At 38.6% G+C, this 21,161-nt stretch overlaps 1 protein-coding gene across 1 annotated transcript in view; it reads right to left on the reverse strand.

Annotated features, from left to right (window-relative positions):
* The window catches only part of CRY1 (cryptochrome circadian regulator 1), a 39,992-nt gene extending 18,831 nt beyond the window's left edge, over positions 1-21,161 (reverse strand). The window contains exon 1 of the mRNA XM_038155640.1: positions 20,971-21,161. Within this exon, the coding sequence (XP_038011568.1) occupies positions 20,971-21,128 (158 nt within the window). The 5' untranslated portion in view covers positions 21,129-21,161. The remainder of the gene's footprint in view (positions 1-20,970) is intronic.

Here is a 21,161-nt window from a genome sequence, read left to right on the forward strand (position 1 = left end):
CAGGCCTCTTGGCAGCCAGCACAAAAGAATACAATGACTTCTTGGCTGGCAAACCATGTTTAGATGTTTAATGACTGGAACAAACCAGAAATGCCAAATTTTTCTCACTTTGCTCAGTTTTGTTTTGAAAGAACTCTGTGTTAGTTAGAAAAGAAGAAGAAACTTCTCTATATTCTTTTAGTCAGAAACCATGCAGGAGTTATTTTAAGAATCAGATTAGAGTTGAATATGCTTCTATCAAAGAGAACTTGAGCCCCATGTCCCCAGGACAAATTCAATACTATTTGGACTCTGAAAGTTACCACTTCATTTTCTCGTGGTTTTTTTTAAACCTGGAATGATAATTAGTGTTATCCATGTGAATCTCACTTTCAATGAGCATGTGCGTTCACATGTACTTCACAAGACCTTTTCTGGATACCTTTAGAATAATCCAGGGGGTCAGGTTTTTTTGTTGCTTTTTTTTGGTGGTTTGGTGGTATGGAGATCTGTTGTTATTACAGTGGCTTGTTTGTTTGTTGTCTGAACTCATCTCACAGAGTAGAGGGAAAAGTTATGGAAAGAAACTGGTGACATAAAATATTCATAACTATTCCTGTATTTCAGGAAACTTGATTTTTCCCTACTGGCATTTCAGTTCCCTCTATTTTCTCAGTCTCTTTTCTTCCTACCTGACTGATCACAACATATAACTTCTAGTCTGAGCTTGGAACAAAATCCTATTCAAGAAGATAATGTGCACTGACCCAGTCTCCAATTCACCTCTAAGATCCCTAAACTTGCCCCTAATACTGTTTAATCTCTATTTGTTGGTTCCCCAAATCCCCTCTATTATCTCTCTTATCTCTCACCACACTCCAGCATTTCAATCTCCATAAAACTCTTTCAGGTACTTAACAAAAATAACAGTGTAGACTCAAACTGTTAAATATATTTAGGAAGAGAGCAGAAGGGTGGCCAGGGGACACACACACTCCCCCCCTTACCTCAACAAAAAACTGAACAAATTAAAAACAGCCCAAACACAGCTTGTGTTGCAAGCTCATGGAAAGCACATTGTTCAAAAATAACAGACCAAATCAAACTCTAGTGACCTTACAATATCTAGACTAATAGCAATGCAAAAGAATACTGCTTTTGACTTCCAGAACACACACTCAGCTCACAGTTACTCAGAAGCATGCCATTTATTAAGCATATTTGATTCTTTCAGTTGAACCAAATAAGTTTTAACAAAGTGTGATGCAAATAATTAATCACTTATTTTGTTTTCATCCACTGTATTTATGCTATACTACATCTAAAGGCATTTTTTTATTAAAGTGTTAATAGAAGTTGTCTAACATAAAAACCTTTACACAGATTTATAGAATTAGAAAAAGGTTTGGGTAGGAAGGGACTTTTGAAGGTCATCTAGTCCAATCTCCCCTGCAAAGAGCCTTATTCAATTAAATATGAACCTTCTTAAATAATCACTTTTAAAAACATACCAAGAAACATAATAATCAAATCAACTACTTGTCATAAACAAAGTTTTTACCTCCTCTTTTTCTCATTAGTACCCCTAAAACTTAGAGAAGCATCACAGCATCTTTAACTGAATACAAAATTACTTGACCTTTCTCTCTCATCCACCAAAATGCTCACAAACACATTCCTTGCACAGGAATGGTAAATTAGTCTATGAATTGAAAATTAATATGAAACCTCCATCTCATAAAAAGTATTTATTTTCAGTAAATGAGCTCTAGAGGCAAAGTGTCTTTACAGCAGCTATGAAGTAAGAGCTACTAGGCTTAAACTCTACTATACTTTATACCAGACTCTGGCAATGAGAAGCTATTTAAATCTCCCCCTACAATAACAGGTCACATTTCTGAGTCTGCAATCTAAACAAACTTTTTTCCCTCAACCCAAGAGTCAATGGGAAAGCACTTTCTTTTGTACTTTGAATGAATTATATGAGCTAAAAACTTTATTAAGAGACACAAAAAGGATGCCCAGATAATTTTTATCAGATTAGAGCATCAGCCTGGTTTTCTGTATCTAATCTCAAACATCCCTTGAGCAAACCAGAAGGAAATGTTCACTAATAATTTCACACTAGCAAACAATGTGAGTTACATGCACGACTGACACTATAGAGGGAGGCAGAAAAGACTTATGGATTTTAACATGGGGAAGATGCTGATGCAAAGCATCCTGTCTGCAAGCAACATTCTTAGAGAGCATTACACACATTTTGTCAGAGTCATCTAATTATGATATTCAGACCTTTCATGAAAGCTGAAGACTTCATTCTTTAAAAGACATGCACATAAAATCTTAGCAGTTGACTCCAAGAAACTCCACAAACCTTCCTTGCTGTCAATCATACAAGGTATGCTTGGGGTCTAAAATATAAATTAATTGCCAGAAGCTGGCAATAATTGCCTAATACAGCTCCTAATTTTAGCTACCATGCAACTGAAAGAAACTGATACCATCGAAGTAGCTATTCAAAAACTTCAATGAAGTAATTGTTAATACAGTTAACCATTAACAAAATGACCTAAAGCAAGCACTACATCACACAATGTTCCTAGCTGTGCACTATTAACATGATTAAAGACTATACAGGGAAGAAGTCAGGAGCAGCCTGTTAGAAAGGTAACAATTTTATTTAGGGAGGAGACCTACAAGAAGGATACCTATAGACACACTATTTAAGGCTAATCTTAAGTCTTGTTTGGGGTTATTTTTAGGAGTAATAAACAACCAGAAACCACAATCACATATAACCATCCTTGCCAGTAAAAACTGAGGGCAGTTGCTGGGAACTGAGAGGATTTATAATGCAGTGACTTCTCTTGCAAGTACTATTCACAACTGAAAATGCTAGTGGGCTAAACCATTGAGAATAAGTTTTCTGAACTAATCCAGATTCTGCATTTGACCATTAGTGGGAGTGTTAGACTGCACAGACACACAAAATATAGGAATTTAGCTAGCCTTTCTCATTCTGAGAGGAAGTTTAAGAATTTGAGTGAAAAGGAACAGTGCTAAAACTTGTTCTGTTCCTAAGTTTAATACTTTTTACCCATGACTGATAAACTTCCAGCAACTCATCCTAACTTGTGCTTAACCTCTCTTTTTAAATACCTCTTATCTATCCACTAGTCCTCACACCAAGCAATTGATTTCGATCAATAGAAAAGCTCTGTCGAACAAGAGACTCATGTTGTTATGGCTATTTGATTGCCACCCAGACTTTGTCTGTCAGAATTATCTTAGGCAGCCTAGTATCTGCTAGCTTTATTACCCTGTTCAATTGTTTTTTCCAACAATGCTACCAGATACTCCTCCTTCATGTTCCAGAGTTCAGTAGAGCTGGATTCAATAAAAAAGAATATTATGCACTGTTTAATATCAACCACATTTTATTAGAGAGAGTATAATTTACAGCATTAGACCCTAATGTATTAATCACATGTACCCTTTATTTCTCTTTGGAGAGAGAGAGAAAGAGCACTTTTCTTTCACACATACTTTGCCATATGTCTGATTAGGTTATAAGGAGATTTCAGTATAAGGCAAATATACTCCTCATACTAATTTCAACAGGAATCACAATGCGAATACCAAATCAAAAACCCAAAACTGAGTATGAGGCACGGAGAAGTATCTCAAACTTGATGTCCCTTTATACAAATATTTAGTATTTTCCCAGTATATTTTCCTGTTTGATTGTCACCAACCAAAGTGTGTTAGTGCAAGCAGTACATTCTTATGAAACTGTAAGAAGATTAAGCTCAGACAGGATTTAAGTGTTATGTACACTCCACAGCACCCTCTGGCAGCCAGCCACAGTAGTATTTTCCTGTTACCAAATCAAGGTCACAGAGGAATCCCTTATTGTACCACATTGTTTCAACGAATCCCACATCCAACTTCCACATCCTAAAGTGCTATACAATAATACATATACAATAATACATTTCGCAAAGGTATTATCCCTTGAGCTTATACACAAGAGCAGGAAAAAGTTCATGTTATTAAACTCTAGACACTTAAGTGAAATAGCTGTGGGAGTTAACTAATCTCCTGCAAGGTTGCTCTACAGCCAGTGAAGAAAAAACAGCTCCTTTAGAGAGCAATTCAGGACTACAGCATCTTTCATAACTTAGTATAGCTGATGCACTTGCAAAAACAAAACCAAACACGGCCCATGATGTGTGTCACTTGGCTTTTTTCCCCCTAATATTTACTACTGTTACAATCTTTAAGCCAAAGCAGAGCCGTGATGGACGACAAATGCAAGATACATCCAAGTCTGTGTACAGCTGTAAAAGAGGTTCTCAAGGGGAAAAAAAGCAATTCTCTGAAAAGAGATGAAAGAAAGGGCTTTGAACAATAATCAAGAGAAAACCATGTTTAAAATTTAATCTCTCCAAGCTGAGTCCTTTTGGGTGCATCTTCTTTGACACTAAGGAAAAAAAGACTATTTCAGATATGGAGTGAGAACAGAACATCAACCACAGCAAGCAGTACTGCTCGATTAGGAACAACAAACTCATTTGAATCAAACCTATCTCACATTGGGCAAAAAGCTGGCATTTCCTTACATACCATCCCACATTAATTTCTTTCCAACTGAATTAGCTTTTCAAGGTTAGCACTCCCCAAAGGAAGGAAACACACAATTTTTTTTCTCCTATTCAAAAGACATTCATAATCCCCTAAAGATGAAGGAAGCAGGGTAACAGACAGGACTACAACCCTGGATTTTTGGAGATCAACTTTTAGCTGCTTCAAGGACCTTGGAAGAATCCCATGGGTTAAGTCTACAGAAGGTAGAGGGGTCCAAGGGTGCTGGTTAGTACTCAAGCATCATTGCTCCCAAGCTAAGGACCAGTGCATCTCTATTAGCAAGAAATCAATTAAAAGCATCAAAAGACCTGTATAGATAATCAAGGAGCTTTTGACAAAACTGAAACACAAGAAGAATGTTTATGGAATATGGAAAACAGGACAGGCCACTTGGGAGAAATAAAGGCATGTTGTCAGATTATGCAGGGATATGACAAAGAATGCTAAGGTCCATTTGGAATGGAATCTAGCAAGGGATGTCAAGTATGACAAGAAGGGCTTCTTCCTTCCTACCTTTTGCTACAAGTAGCAAAAGGAAGACTAGGGAAAGATGGGCTCACTGCTGAATCAAGTGGGTGCCCTGGTGACAAAGCATGCAGAGAAGGCACAGTTACTGAATGCTTTCTTTGTTCAGTTTTTATTGTTAAAGCCAGACTCCAGGAATCCCTGAGCATGGAGACAATAGTGAAAATCCAGGAAAAGAAAGATTTTCCTTTAGTCAAGGAGGATCAGATTAGATATTCTTCAGTCAAGCTTGCCATCCAGAAATCCATAGATCCCAATGAGATGCACCCATGAGTGTTGAGGGAGCTGGCAGATATTATTGTTAAACTGTCATCCACTCTCCATCATCTTTGAAATGTCATGGAGAACAGGAGAAATGCATGAAAGTACCAGTACAGGTTAAATGTTGTCCTGCTGGAAAGTAGCTCAGCAAAGAAGGACCTGTGATTCCAGGTGGACAGCCAGCAGCATGCCTTTCTGGGATGCATTAGGAAGAGCATTGCCAGCAGGTCAGGGGAGATGATCTGCACTGGTGAGGCCTTATCTGGAGTGATCTGTCCAGGGCTGTGGGTGGGTATGCTGGGCTGCACAGTTCAAGTAAGACAAGGAACTCTTGGAGAAAGTCCAGGAGAGGGCTACAAAGTGGATAAGGGGACTAGAGCATCCCTCTAATGAGCAAAGGCTGAGAGAGCCCAGCCTGTGTAGTCTGGAGAAGAGATGACTGAGAGGGAATCTTATCAATGCATACAAATATCTTAAGGATGGTGTCAAGAGGACGGGGCCAGACTCTTTTCAGCCATGCCCAGAGACAGAATAAGGGATGATGGGCACAAACTAGAACACTGGAAGCTCCATCTGAATATGAAGCAAAACATCTTTACTGTGGGAGTGACAGACCACTAGAACAGGCCCTAGAGTGGTTGCAGTCCCTTTCCCTGGAGATATTCAAAACCCACTAGGACAAATCCTGTGCAACCTCCTCTGGGTGAATCTGCCTTAGCAGGGGGTTGGACTCGATGATCTCCAAAGTCCCTTCCAAGAGCCCAACCATTTTGCAATTCCATGAAATAGTACTATGAAGTTGGTTCCTATTTTGTGAGCCATACATCAGAACAAATGGTGTGTTTAGCTTCTATGAAGTCTGGATCTTAACTTCACATTCAAAGGGCATCCATTACTCATCTAAGTTATTCCCATATAACTTGAGATTAACATCTCAAATTACTTCATGTTACAAAGGTCAGTCTGCTGGTGATAGAAGACTAACAGGCTCACAGCTTCCTAAACCTCTCTCTTACTGTCTTCTGTTTTTTAAGGTAAATATTCTGTGTTTATTTTTTTCTAATCCCCTAATTCCAATCTGATAAATCAAAGTATTTATTATTTGACTTTAATTGTTTATGTCTGTTCTCTCCAGACAGAAACTAGTTGGATCCATAAAGGAAAATCAAGAGCAAAGAAATTGTACTGGAGACAACTGGGGAAATATTACCTAGAAGCAAATTACAAAATTAGAGTTACTTGAGAGTACAGACATGGTCATACATAAATTCAAACCAACTTATTCCCATGTATCCAAGTTATCTTATTTAAATTAGCAGCTCTTAAGGTTTGATGTAATTAAACAAGAGCTGGCCTGCTTTATAAAATATTTCAGCCACGTTATTTTCAGCAATCGAAGCTGTCCATGACAGCTAAGGCTCATTTAAAAAGAACAAGCATAATAAGAGCACTCCAACAAGACAGTCATGCAATCTGATTCTAAAGGACAGATTTTATACTGCCCTTAATTTACTTTAATAAAACCTTTTTCCTCTCCTTAAATTAAAGTGACATCTTTAAGGTTACAATTAGTGCTAGTAAAATTTTGCAGTTTTATGTTTCCTAGAAATAAAACACTGGCTTAAATAAATATATTTCTCAACTACACTGGATAAATTTAAATTTATCCAGTGGAATTCTATCATCTCTGGCTTTTCAGATCTCAAAAATCTAGTAAACTAATAGAAGAGAATTAACGATAGAGCTGAAATCTTTAGCAAGCATAGAAATTGGCAGAGAGTTTGGAAAATGAAAAAAATATCCTGAAGCTATTCCTGGAAATCTTAATTAAAACTGACAGGTGCTCACCTTATGGGGATCAGACATTCAGCATTATCTTAACTTCCCATTGCTACTATTATGAATCAAAACACCAAAATTTTCTGAACCAGTCCTTCAAAGCTGAAATTAGTCACTTATAGCTGAATAAAAGGTTAACTTGATGAAGATGTATTCAGGGTTTTGAGTAATAATGATGTAGGAAAAAAACATTTACTCCCCCCCCAACCCAAATAACTGAAACACAGATTTGTTTATCAAGCTGCAAAAATCCTGAAAACCTCCACTTTGTCCTCAACTATCTCAGCATGTGGGCAGACTAGTGGAGGTAACTCTTCAAATCATGCTGCAGAGGCTGATGCAGGAGATGTAAAGAGCTCAGTCACATAAGTCCCAGAAAACAGGACTGAAGTATAGCTCAAGACACAATAGATGAAATAATCCAAATAACCTCTAGATAAATGTGCTGTCTTCATCTGCCACAACTTCAGCAGCTCTCTGCAATACTGAAGGTCAGGACCAACAAAAGGTACATCACTTGAAGTAACTAAACTGATCTTAAAAAATTACATAGGACAGTTAAGTAGAAGATTCTGATAACTAAGGAATAATACACAGTCATCTCTGCCCAAGTCATAGTAGTTTAGATAAAGATTTTATGAAGAATGAGATTTTTACTGTAACAACTGTAATTTTACATTTTCCCCATCTACCCATTCCTTTTAGAAGACAAGAGTGGATTTCCAAAATTCACTTCCTAAACACCAGTGACAGCTTTTTTTATTACTTTGTTGAAAGAATAAAGGTAGACAATTGGAGAACATCCTTTTATACAGAATCACTGTGCTTTTTTTTCCAGTTTGCTTGTGTGAGGATTAGAATTACTAGCAAAAGAGAAGACTCAGACAACAACATTGCCAATTAAATTTAAAAACAAGGAAGAGAAAGAAAAAGAGGCGGGCACCAAGCCCACCTTCCTGAATGCGGATAAACTTTGTTGGAGAAAAGCGGTTAGTATAAGAGCAGTTGAATATCAAAAGAAACTATGAGCATTCCAGAAGAGTAATACTCATAGAATTATAGAATATCCTGAATTGGAAGGGGTCCAGAAGGACCAATGGGTCCAACTCCTAGCCCTGCACAGGACAACCCCAAGAATCACGCCATGTTGTCCAAATACTTCTTGAACTCTGTCAGGTTTGGTGCTGTGACCACTTCCCTGGGGAGCCTGTTCCAGTGCTCAAGCAAGATTTTATCTTTTCCAAGAAAAAGGTGGTTCCTGTTATAAATAAGAAGCTTGACTAGGCCAATATTCAAGCAGTAACCAATTTATTAATTAATGTGGTAAAGTATGAGCAAAACAGCGCTGGGTACAGTGGGGGAAGTTTTCCCTCCAACTGCACACCGATGGTTGGGGCGTACAGGTATTTATAGGGGTACACATAAGCTTTTCTCAGCAGTTTCTATTCCCGATTTTTACGTCACAATTCTATACACTATTGTGAGTTAGTTTTCTCAGGATGTACCCCAGAAAGGAGTATTCCCAGATGGTGGGGTCCGACTTCTGAAAGAAGAAAGAGGCCTCCCAGCTGGTGTGGTCCGGACTCCAGATGTGGGTCCACCTTTTAATTACAAAGACTATAAATCTTGTAACAGTGATGTCCAGCTTCCCTTGGTCGAAGCCATCAATCCTTGGGTTGATGTCCATCTTCCTTTCTTAAGCCGCTTTTTACTGTTTTGCTAAGGTGTTGAGATAAGCATATTTCCTTTACATATATTCTAAACTTATATTTTCAAAGCTCCTTACTACAAGCAATATTCTAAAATTATACTTCAAAAGGTTATTATTGCAAAGCTGTTAAATGCTTAGCTACGTGCAGAAAGTTCCTGTCCAGCAGCAACATCCTTAAAGCTTTAATTCAGATGCTATAACAGTTAATTGCAAACAAAGGATAAGTTCAAAGGCCTTCTTCCATGCTTTACTACCTCAGTTATTTTATTAGAATTCATCCTCTAATTGTCCCATGATCAGTTTCCACACATATCACAATCACAAGTACACACGCTGCCTGTATGTACCTGACACGAAACACAGCTTTGTATCTCACATTCCCTAGTTTGTTTGCTTTGTTTTAACTCTTAAGTTATTTCTATAGACAATATTTATAAGGGAAGATTTGTAGGCTCTGAACTCTGGAAACATAATCACCAATGATAGGCATTATTGTTATGCAGAACCTTCAGACAAAAAAAAAAGCTGTTCCCCATTAGAGGTCAGCCCGAACAGAAACAAACCTTATTTGCTTTAATCTTCCTATATTCAGCATCAAGGGACAAAACCACGGGGGCGGGGGTGGAGGGGAAGGAGGAGGGCAGGACTCGTCCACAAAGCCTGCAGCTTCCACTGTTACATATCTCCTAACTTGATCATTTCCTTATAGCACTTTCAAGAAGAACATTTCAATATGAATCAACAAAAATAGTTTCGTAAAGTAGGTCGTTGCTGCAGCAACCAGGCGGCTGTTTGGACTACTCCCTGCCACAATGACCTACTTTTCCAGTTACATGTAACCGTTGTAGCAAGATCAGAATATTCCTTCCCTACGGAGCCGCTCCGAGAGGATTCCTGTACCACAGCTGAACTTTATTCCTTACAGGGACAGAAAAAGGCTTCATTTGACCAGGTACAAGCAGCGGGTCGGTTCTGCTCTTCCTCTGTATCATACTCAGAAGTGTCGGTGGCTACAAGTTACATGAAACCCAATACGTGCTCGGAGCTCAGAAAGTGCCACGGCCGCGCTCAGAGCCGGAGGACCTGATAAAGAATGGAAGGGGAAGGTGTGAAAAGGAACAGGCGCTCGTGAACAGCGTGTCCCCTGCCAGACTCAACAGCTGGCACTAAACTCCGGCACAAACAGGCTGTTCCTGTACCACCATCCAAGCACAAGCTAATGGACACCTTCCTTTATTACAGGTCTAAATAACATTAAATCTGCATAAAAGAAAAACCCTGGTGAATGGCAGGTAAAGCTCACATGTTTTAAACCCTATTTAACCCTGCATGCACTGGAGAGGGGAGAAACAAAGGTACCGCAAAGGAAGAAATGCAGACAATTACATAATTCCCTGTTTACTGTGGCTGTTAAAACCAGCATTTTTCCTTATGACAAAGGAAAAAATATCACCCCTTAAACTAATGAAGGAAATAATTATCTCTGTAGAAATAAGACTAAAAGACTTCAAACATCAATCACACTGACTTGTACTTGGGTATTTTTTGATCAATGTATTCAATCCACTTCAAAAGCTCTCATTCAAGGTAAAATTCAAGAGACAAGCACAAGAGACAAACATTCCCAAGCAAAAGAAAACTCATTCCAAGAAAAGGCAAGCTAGGCATTACCATGTAGTACACCATAATTAAAACTCCAGTCAACAGAAAGCTTCTGACAGATAAATACAGCAGAAAAACAAAGAACACACAAAAAGGCTCTCTAAAGCTTGCTTTACCTTAGGTATTCTTAAAATTTTTAAGTTCAGCAGGAAAAATACTGCAACTGGTGACAATACAGTACCGCAAGTGGAAAATTTTTATTAATTTTCTGCACCATTTCATTTGGGAACAAGCCACTTACAATGACATAACTGTTCCTGAAAATCCCATATCGTCAAACAAGACAGTAAAAAAACCACCCAAAAAGACTGAAAATTATTTTTACTTTACCACTGCACTTGACAAGCCATAGAGCAACAACTGCAAAGGCAAGATTCTGGCATAAAGACAGACTAATAGAAAGAAAAAAACTGCAGGATTATGAAAAGAAATCGGAGAGGCTGCTGCTGAAAGAGCAGCACACAATTACTAGTAACACTTTTCTGTTTCAAAGTGTGACCTCCAATGCCAAAAATGCAAGCTTCATCGTGCTGTCTCCTGTGGAAGCAGTAAAGAATTGGAGTAAGAATTCTTCAAATGCTGCAAATGCATTAACAAACACAATGTTTCAATGCTGAAAAAGAGAGGTTGGTGGAATTATATTCAAAAGAAGGCAAAAAGCCAAATTCTAAATTGTAAAAAACAGAAACATCCACATTATCCCCACAAAGTCATGATTTTCTTCATGGTTTAGAAGAAAAACACACTACTGCTGAAATAAAGTACTCCTCAACGGTAAATTTATTGGCAACTAGCTTATGGAAAGGAAATTTCAACCAGTAAAAATAACCCTATTCACTGAAAAGCACCATGACTATATGATGAAAATTAATTTTATACAGGTCTCCTCAGGTTATGAAAGCCTTGAAATAAAAGAGGAAAATACAAAGCAATTAAAGCAGAACTGTCAATATCACAGCAACTTACAACTTTTTCCTATATCATAAACAGAAGAAATTACATACTAGGAAATGTTTCCAGGGCATACAAATGAAAGAGTATGCTAGAGAAGAAAAAAAAAAATTAAGTCTCTCATAGAAACCTTTAAGGAAACATTCACAGGATTTGGGAAATACTGTGCAAGAGCAGTAAAGAGCAAACAGTTACACTCTCTAAAAAAATACATGGATAAAGCATAGTAAACTAGGCCCAGCTAGTCATCTACTAAAAAGCAATGACGGAAAGTCACAGGAATTATCCCTAGGCAACACAAATAAAACAAATAATTCAGATGTCATCCTTGGCCTGATCACCCCCATTAAGACTTCCATGGTTTTGACTTTTTGAGTTCACTAATAGCTAGACTTACAAAGAACAAAATTGAAATGCAACCTCCTCCCCCAAAGACCCTTCTGAAACCTGGATGGCAAAAATTACTGTGTAAAATATTCTCTTTTAAAAGCATGTCTCAGTTTTGCCAATTTAGTCATGCTTCTCCCATGAGACAGGAAAAAGGGAAAAAATATTAGTAATCTCTGCTAAAAGCCACAATATTTTCTTCAGCTTTAAGACTTCTAGAAAAAAAAAGATCTTGTTTAGTCTCTAGAACATAAAGTACGAAGGAGCAAGAATGAAAAAAATCACTTGATGTCACAGGATTTACAGACAGAAAGTTTCACTGCAGAGGAAACTCTATATAGAACATAGCAAGACAACATTTAGTCCATTCTTAAATGAATCCAATATATTAGATATCAAAGCCATTTTCAATGCCAGCTGCTCTATAAAAAGCAGTATCACAATTCTCTGGATGCTTCCCCAGTACTTCAGAACTGCACAGATTGTGAAATTGAGATGTTTGCCCTGATGTTCTGTATCTTAAGTGCACAGCAAAACTGCAACCGTTCATACCATGATCATGTTTTATGAACAATACAAGGCATGAAGTAATGAGCAGCCTACATGAGCAAGTATTTATTTCTCTGTCTGATGTAAATTACTCCCTTATTTCTGTTTTTTTAATTACTTTTTCTCTCTCTCCCAATTGCAGCACAGTTTACCCCTCACCAACAAGGTCAGTAGAACACTGGCATTGAGAAACCAAAAAAAAAAAAATCTGCAAGCACTGAACTCCACAAGTTCCTTACTATAAAAAAGAAAGCATTTCCTAGGTCATGGATTTCATATACTGGATTGATAACAGTTAGAAAAATCCAAGTTTTCCTCACAAGCATTGTTGCTAAGTAACCTGTACAGTAGATATTTCATCTCCATCACTGAAGAATTAATAACACATGTTCAAACTTCACAACTTCTCCATTTGAGCTTAAATAGAATTTTTTCAACGTTTCTGGTTTTAATTCTGAAGGGATATGGGTTTGTCTTCTGAAAGGGTACAAACCTTCAGTGCAAGAATTCCACAGCCTGTACTTTTCATGTCTGAGAAAAAGCCACAAACATACAGATGTTAAAGAAGAAATGCATGAGAATGAATAGGAAGGGAAATGCTTTTCTATAAATTAGGAAACACTGAGATAAAATAAACTTCTAAAACAAGTCCAGAAAATTTCTCTAGTTTAGTTGTAGGAGAAAGCAATGCATAACACAAAAGCTCAGGTGTACATCACATGCCTGTTAACACAGGAATTAGATATGCAGGACACATGCTAACCAATGTTCAGTGGAAGAAATCCCCTCCATCTCTGATAAAACTGAACAAGTTTTATCTTACTGCAAAAAATTTGTTGCACTAGCACTTTCCAAAGAGATTTTAAGTAACAGTGTGACACCTGGATTTACTAGTTTACTTCCAAAACCCTGAGTATTATGAAATTCTTATTTCCTACCCAGGTTTACCAACGTTTAATTTTAGACCTTTAAAATACTAATGCAATTTAAAAATAAATAGTTTAAAAAAATCAAAGTACAGAATTTACAAAAAAAAAATTGCATACTTTAGGAAGTTCTGTTCACTGCAGCTCACCTACTGTCTAAACTAATGCTAACAAAGCTCATGTGTTGGTTTCTATTATCTCCACTGGTAATTGGGATGCACTCTGATTTTTAACTGTTCCAAAAGTACAGACAGCCATGCAGACTTTTGCCACAGGCATCTCCACTTACACATTTGAAACAGACCACTGAAATATTGACCTGTCCTTTCCAGTCTATCCTTCACTGCCACTGAAGCTTTGCTCCCTTATAAAAAATTATTTACACTCACAAAACTCCAAAGCAGTGAAAGCAAATGCTTTATGGTGACCTGAAAAACAAATGGAGGCTTCATGGTTAGAAGAACATTGCAATTATAACTCACCTCTTGACCTAGATTGCAAAGAATGTGAAAGCCAGAAGTACAGAGGAGCACAGAAACTAACCTTGCTCCACGTTAAATTAAGAGTTCTGAGAAATTTAAGTGAAATGTATTGCACCGAAATAGTATTAAGTTCTTACCCTGGTAGTCAAATCCAGTCCTTTCCTAGGGGTAACCAAAGGTATGGCTATAAAACCTGCTAAATTGTGATAAACAAATTACTAAACCCATGGAACACAAAGCCACATACTCTTATACTGCTTACAAAACCCACTCATGCTCAAGCTGACTTTTGCCTTTTTAGGTCACTATGGGAAGGTCACAAAATTCCCAAAAGCAAAGGGTTTCTTTCAGTATGCAAATTCATAACATCACAGACTTTAGAGTGACTTCTACACTGAAAAAATGGCCGACTTTGCTGGCAGCTTGACCTTCCTCCTATCACAGCTTACATAACTAACCTGAAAACCTGCCAGGCACTGAGACACAGTATGGAAAAGAACCTCTGAAAATAAAGGCTTCCATGCTGTAGATAAACTGCAAGAAACTGAAAAGTTCAGGCAGTGCACAATGATAAACAGGCTTTTCTGCAATATTTGTATAATATATTTAAAGAGTAGCTTCCATTTGTTGGGATAAAGACATTTTCTCAAACTGGAAGAAAATATATTTTATGTGATATAAAATAAATTTTATAGTATAAATATATTTTATAAGTATTAAAATGTCAAAAAGAGAATGATAATACAAAATAACTTGCTTTGAAGAGCAGATGCAGAATTCATTGACACTACCACATACTGATCAGTTAAGGGAAAAAAAAATTCTGAATTCTCAATTGCCTAAAAGAAGCTGCTTTCACAATCATCACAGATGGTGTTTGTTGGGGGTTTTTACCCTTCCTGTTTGTGACCAGAGCAAGAAACACTGTGAGGTGTGGACAGATTACCTTGCCCTACTCAAATAAAGAATGTGATCTATTGATACTTTTGTAAAATAAAACAAAAATAGAGTACTGGTCACAAGAGAACGAAGACTAAAAAATTCCTATGGATTTGTTTCAAAATCACATTTCTCCCTTTAATACTCGAAGTCCACATATTATCACATATCAAGAACACTTGACCCAGATCTTCTCTGGACATCCTCAAACCTGGAGATTAGTGATGTAAAACCAGGTGTCTAAAACCTCAAAATTTCTTAACCTGAGGAATTAACCCTCCTTCGAGATCAGCCTTGGAGTCCAGATTGTATAGATGCTCACTATAATTTTTCTAGCCTATAGTAACTGTTATTGTAGAAAAACCAACTTATTGAGCACAATTCAATTTGCAGTACCACATGCTCCCTCCACACCAACCAGTGCAGTCCAATTGAATAATAGTTACTTCACAGAATCTGGTGATACAAGATCATTCACCAAAATAAGGAAACAAGCACAGTGTAATTTCTCAGCTAGCAGACTTATTTCTCACATTCTGACAAGTCTGACAAAAAAGAAATTTCATCTTTTCCCAGCACAGTAAAAAGGCCAATACTTATTTTCAGCAATATTGTTTCAAAGAGTCTCAAAAAATAACAAGCCACAGAAGAAACCAATAATCCCCTTCCAAAAAACACCTGGTGGTTACTGCAGACATGAGCAATGCAGGCCAAGAGTGATATGACCATTGTAATCTGACTCAAATCTATACTGCCACTGAAAGAAATGGTACCTGCCCTTCCCACTCTTTGTCTCTTCACTACTACTAATGGTGACCTTTTTGCTGGCACAATCTACCACAGAGCTAATCCCACCAAAACTGGCAATTAATGTCTTTTGGACAGATTGATGAGCTAAACTGGCTCACCATAGGGTTGTGTGCTATCATAAAAGGGTGGAACCAACCCTTTCATCAACAGTGCAGGATTAAACCCATGAGGACATACGTCAGCGTGCTTCAATGACGTACTTTGTAAATCACAGGGCTAGATCTTATAACACAAATTATAGAGGGAGTTGCTGAATTGCAGGCACTTTTGAGGTAAAAAATGTTTTTATAGAAGAGAATAGGTGAGCAGCCTAGGGGCGTGGCACTGGGGGAGTTTCTCCAGTCTAACTGCGGGTATCACAGAGCTCCCATCTGAAAATGCAACTTCTGGAAAGAAGCTACAGACTTCTCCCAGATTAATCACCCTCAATTTAGTGGGCTGGGTGAATAGAAGTGCTCCAATGGCACGCGCCACTCTAGAGTTGAAGCCACTCGTTACAGGGTGTGCTGGGTTGTACTGGGTTTGCATGGCCACAAGTCAAGGTAATGGGGGGCTACAAGGGTGGCTTCCTGTGAGAAGCTGCTGGAAGCTTTCTGTCTGTCTTTCCAGGCCAATGCCAGACAGCTGCAACACAGACCCACTGCTCGCTGGCCAAGGTAGTGCCTCTGGGATAACATATCTGACAGGAGGAAAACGTTACTGCTCAGGAGCCATTGAAGCCAGAGGCATGAGAATATGAGAAACAACTCTGCAAACCCTTAAGTCAGGGAAGAAGGAGGGGGAGGACATACTCCAGGTGCCAGAGTAGGGATTCCCCTGCAGCCTGTGGTGAAGACCACTGAGAGGAAGGCTGTCCACCCACAGCCCATGAAGGACCATGGTGGAGAAAATATGAGTGTAAAGAATCCTTCCCCTGAGGAAAAAGCAGCAGAGACAACATTTGATGAACTGACCAAAACCCCTGTTCCTCATCCCTTTGTGTTCTTCGGAGATAGGAGGTTGAGAAAATGGGAGTGAAGTTGAGCCCAGAAAGAAGTGAGGGGTGGGAAGAAGGCACTTTAAGAATTTAGTTTATTTTCAGTTACCCTATTCTGATTTGGTTGGTAATAAATTAATTCATTTTCTTCACAATGGTAATGGCTGAGTGATCTCTCCTTGTCCTTATCTTGACTCACAAGCTTTTTGTTGTATTTTCTACTCCCTGTCTAACCGAGGGGAATGACAGTGCCTTTGGTGGGCTTCTTGTTAAATATTTCATAAATCAAATAGATTTTCAATCTAAGTGCTACACAATAAAAGCAAACTTAAAGGGATGTTTTCATCAGGGAAGTCATAAATGTTTCTGTACATTCCTTTTTATATATTAAGCATGCCACCACAAATTAATGAAGTATAATACACAAATTTTGTCTCTCTGAATTACACATATGAAATTCAAATCACTCATAGATAAATTCTATTGACAAACTTCTTCCACCAATACCCCATCCAACAAACACATCTCTGTTGGACAAATCATAACTACGTAAGCTGAAACTGTAAGTATATTTTCAAAACCAGATGCACAGAATAGCAAAATTTAATAGCTACTACAGAAAACTGTCTAAGTATTATTTTTTAAATAAGCTCCCATTTCCATGAACTGCAGTGATTGTCCTGGAAATTAAACTTTTTTTTCCTCAGGTTTTTTTTATTTGCTTGAAATTTGATTGTGGGAAAAAAAATCACCTCTCTTCTCTCTCCAAGGTCAATCTGCCATAACAGCAGCAGCTAACTTTGAAGGATGTTGAACACATCAATATTCTCACAAAATCTAAGAGATATACAAAGCAAATTCAATTACTCTTATTTTAAAAGTAAAATCTGTTCTCTTCAGGAATGGTTAAAAAAAAACCAAACAATTATTTTAAACTAGCATATCAAAGTCAGACATACATACCCAAAAAGACAAACCAGAAGATGTAAATTATTACCTAAAGTAAATCCTTATGTAGCAACTAACAATTTTTGCATTTCTTCTCAGGTATTGTGATCAACTGTCACTCTGTACTAAAACCAGGGCTAAATGAAGCCCTCCCCTAGGTGATGTTGCTAACCATGAGATCCCATTCTCCTTAATATAGAAAAGTCTGTGAGCACATACAAACACATTTTTTAAGAAGTAGGTAATGATTACTTGTTGGAGTATGCAAGTTACATTCTTTGCCTGCTTTGTTCACATAATTAGATGCAAGCTAATTTTTCTGGTGCCTAACATTTAAAGGCAACTGACAAAATTTTAAGAGAGCCTTAGTGTGATTTCTCTCCCTCCACCATTTCTACATCACCTTTTACTGCACCAAGTAACTTCCCTCTCTCAAGTGTTGATCTGTGAACAACACTGTGAACTCATCCCATAGAAAAAGCACATTTCAATGAAAGCACATCTTGATTTATTTGACAACTTGAAAACAAGGAACAATAAGAAGAAACAGAACAGACTCAAAGAAAAAAAAAAATAAGAAGTGAGCTGAGGGAGGTCCTGGCATTTGTTATGTAGCATTCACGAATTTAGAACAGGTAGGCTGAATGCCAGGAGAAAAGAGGTCAGTAAGACCATGTGACTGCTTAGTAATTAGACTTGCTCAATAGTGCAATTACACAAAAATATTAGTCCCTGATTGTTACATGACTGTTTAAAGAGAAAAGTTAATTAGAAAGCACCTGTGTTAAAGGTTTCTATTTACCAGATTTAACACACATTTGTTAATATAAACCGTAACTGGTGACCCTGCAGAATGGCAATATACTAACAAGAAACTAAACCTTCTGGTTTCTTCTATTCTTCCACCATTTTTCCTCATGTAGACTGTGTTTGACAGAGAAGAGTTTTGCCCAGAGCACTAGGACAACAAACACTTGGTGTCAATCAACTCAAATTAAGAAAGGACCACTGTAAATTCACACCAGGAGGTTAAATTTGACTCACCTTCGTAATGCTGAAGGGCTTCTGCTCCTAGTCTCAAATAAAATGTTTCTGACTACAACACCCTACTCAACAGGCATGTAAGAAATTTTTGATCATAGTCATCAAGTGAAAAAGAAGATAAAATGTTTTTTCATTACTTATAAGTGCCAAATGAGACTGGCAAACGAAAAAACTGCATCATAGATCTTGTGTATATTTACTGGGAATGTATCTGCACTGTTTAAAAGCATCTCATAAAAACCACTGGAACTTAAAGTGGATTCATACCAAACTAGTAACTGTCCATTTAAATAAAAAATTATTGAGAAGAACCTTAATAAACATACAGCTTTAGCAGCCAGTTATTTTAAAAAGCTATTGTACTTTTAAACTTGAAAAAAACCTGATGATTTCACAATATCAGGCTATGCAGGCAGCAAGATTTCATGCTCAAATCCAAGTGCATGTGCCTTGAGGGTATTTGAGTACCAGGAAATTGCTTGAAGTGCTTTGGACAGGGGAGTGGTAATCTACCCCAAACTCAGTCCCTGTAACCGGCAACTAAAACCAGGCATTTTTCTTCAAATGCAAAATGCAGTGGAAGGACTAGCTGCTTTCTAAAACACTGAAAACACTGTTTAAGTACAGCAACCAGCAATACATCACACACATATGTACTTGAGTACACATATGTACTCAAGGACTCTATTAGCTAATCATCATATTACACAGTCACTGAAGAACCAGGGCAATAGCACTGAAGACATGAACTTCCTTCTGCTAGAATCAAAGTTCATATTTGTCTATTATTCACTAGCTCAGAGAATACAACCAAAAACTGTTCAGTATTTCAATTGCAGGGCACATTACAGACCTATGAAGTATTCTTAAGACATGTGATTTCCTTAGCACTTAGACTAGTGCCAATTTTCCACATTCTTTTAAAACTTAAGCAGCTGTTCATGTTTCACCCACAAAATTAAGATCTCTGAGCTTCTTCAGTAAGTCAAAATGTTATTTAAAAACTGTATCCCTTCAAAACAAAAGCAATTTAAAAGTCTCATAAAATAAATGTACATCATGAATCTCAGATAAGGAAAGTATCTAACAGTTATTCATAAGTTATTTTTGTCAGTGAAAATGAAACAACCATCAAGTAAAGTTATTTCTATCTCTTGAAAACAAGGAGATTGTAATGAAAACCTCTCAAAATCTGAAAAAAAAAAAAAATAGAAACCCAAAACCTCCAAAGGTAAGTTACCTGGTTGGTAAAGTATAAGCTAGGATACAAATTATTAAATCTGAAAGGAACAATCCTTCAAGCATACACAATTAAAACCTGAAGCTTCTAAACTTTGTCATTCTTCTATGACCCAGTGTTAAGGTAAGTTTCATTGTGCTTGTTCCATAATTAAGCAACTGCTCAGCATTGTAGTCCGGGCAGGTAAGTTCACTAGCATTTCAAGTTCCTCACATTGGAGGGACAGATGATACACAAACTTTACTGCATTATCAACCATTTTACAAAGGTAACAATTTTCAGATTCCTAGTGATGTTTTAACTAATCTCACATGACAAGCATGCACAGAAGTGCTATCAACCTCTGCCTTATGGCACACATTTAGCATACAGGCGTCAGTCACAGATCCATAGTAAAGTTCATTTTTATATCGGGTGGGAGAATTACAACTGGCTTGACGGTGCAGGAACAAATCTGCACTTTCTAGAAAGGGACACCGCACACCCAGCCAGCCAGAGTTCAAGAAGCATTTAGACAACGCTCAGGGCCAGGTATTGGACTCCGGGATCCTCGTGGCTCACTTCCAACTCCGGATATTTTGTGATACCCTTCTGTGCAGGAACGCTACTCTGAAAAAGTACTTCTGAGCTAAGCGAACAGCTTCAGAGTTTCTCCAGGACAGAGTCGCCCTGGGGTTCCCGACTGCCCAGAGTTCCTGAGACGGTGCAAGACCTCCAGGCTGCTTCACACAGGGTTTTCCGCCCGGCAGTAACCCCGCTCTGAGCTCCAGCGCTCGGGCACTGAACCGCCGCCCTCGGGAGCAAGAATAACCGGGCTCCTCACCGGGAAGCCACAGCCCGCCGGTCCGCATTTAGCCACGGGCTTCCCGGCTCCTTATTCCCCGTCCCTCCCACGTGCGCCGCGGGAGCCGCAGCCCGGGCCGGCGCTGGGCTGGATATGTAACACCGCCGGCCCCGGGGAGGGCGAGCTGCCGAGGGAAGCCGGCGCTGGCGGCGGCCCAATCGGGCGCGGAGGGGAGGGGATGGCGGGGAGGCAGCGTGACCGAATACATAACGTGGGGATTAGGGCCTCCGCAGCGCCCCGCACTCACCGCCACCTGTTGATGCCCACGTTGGAGGAGCCGGCGAACCAGGGGTCCAGGATGTAGACGCAGCGCACCGTGTCGGCGCCCTGGATGCATTCCCGCAGCGCCGGGTTGTCGTGGAGCCGCAGCCCCTTGCGGAACCAGTGTACGGCGTTCACCCCCATGCCGGGTGCGGGCGCTCAGCGGGAACCACCGCC

Source organism: Motacilla alba, chromosome 1A (genome assembly GCF_015832195.1).
Source record: "Motacilla alba alba isolate MOTALB_02 chromosome 1A, Motacilla_alba_V1.0_pri, whole genome shotgun sequence".
NCBI classification, from domain to species: domain Eukaryota; kingdom Metazoa; phylum Chordata; class Aves; order Passeriformes; family Motacillidae; genus Motacilla; species Motacilla alba.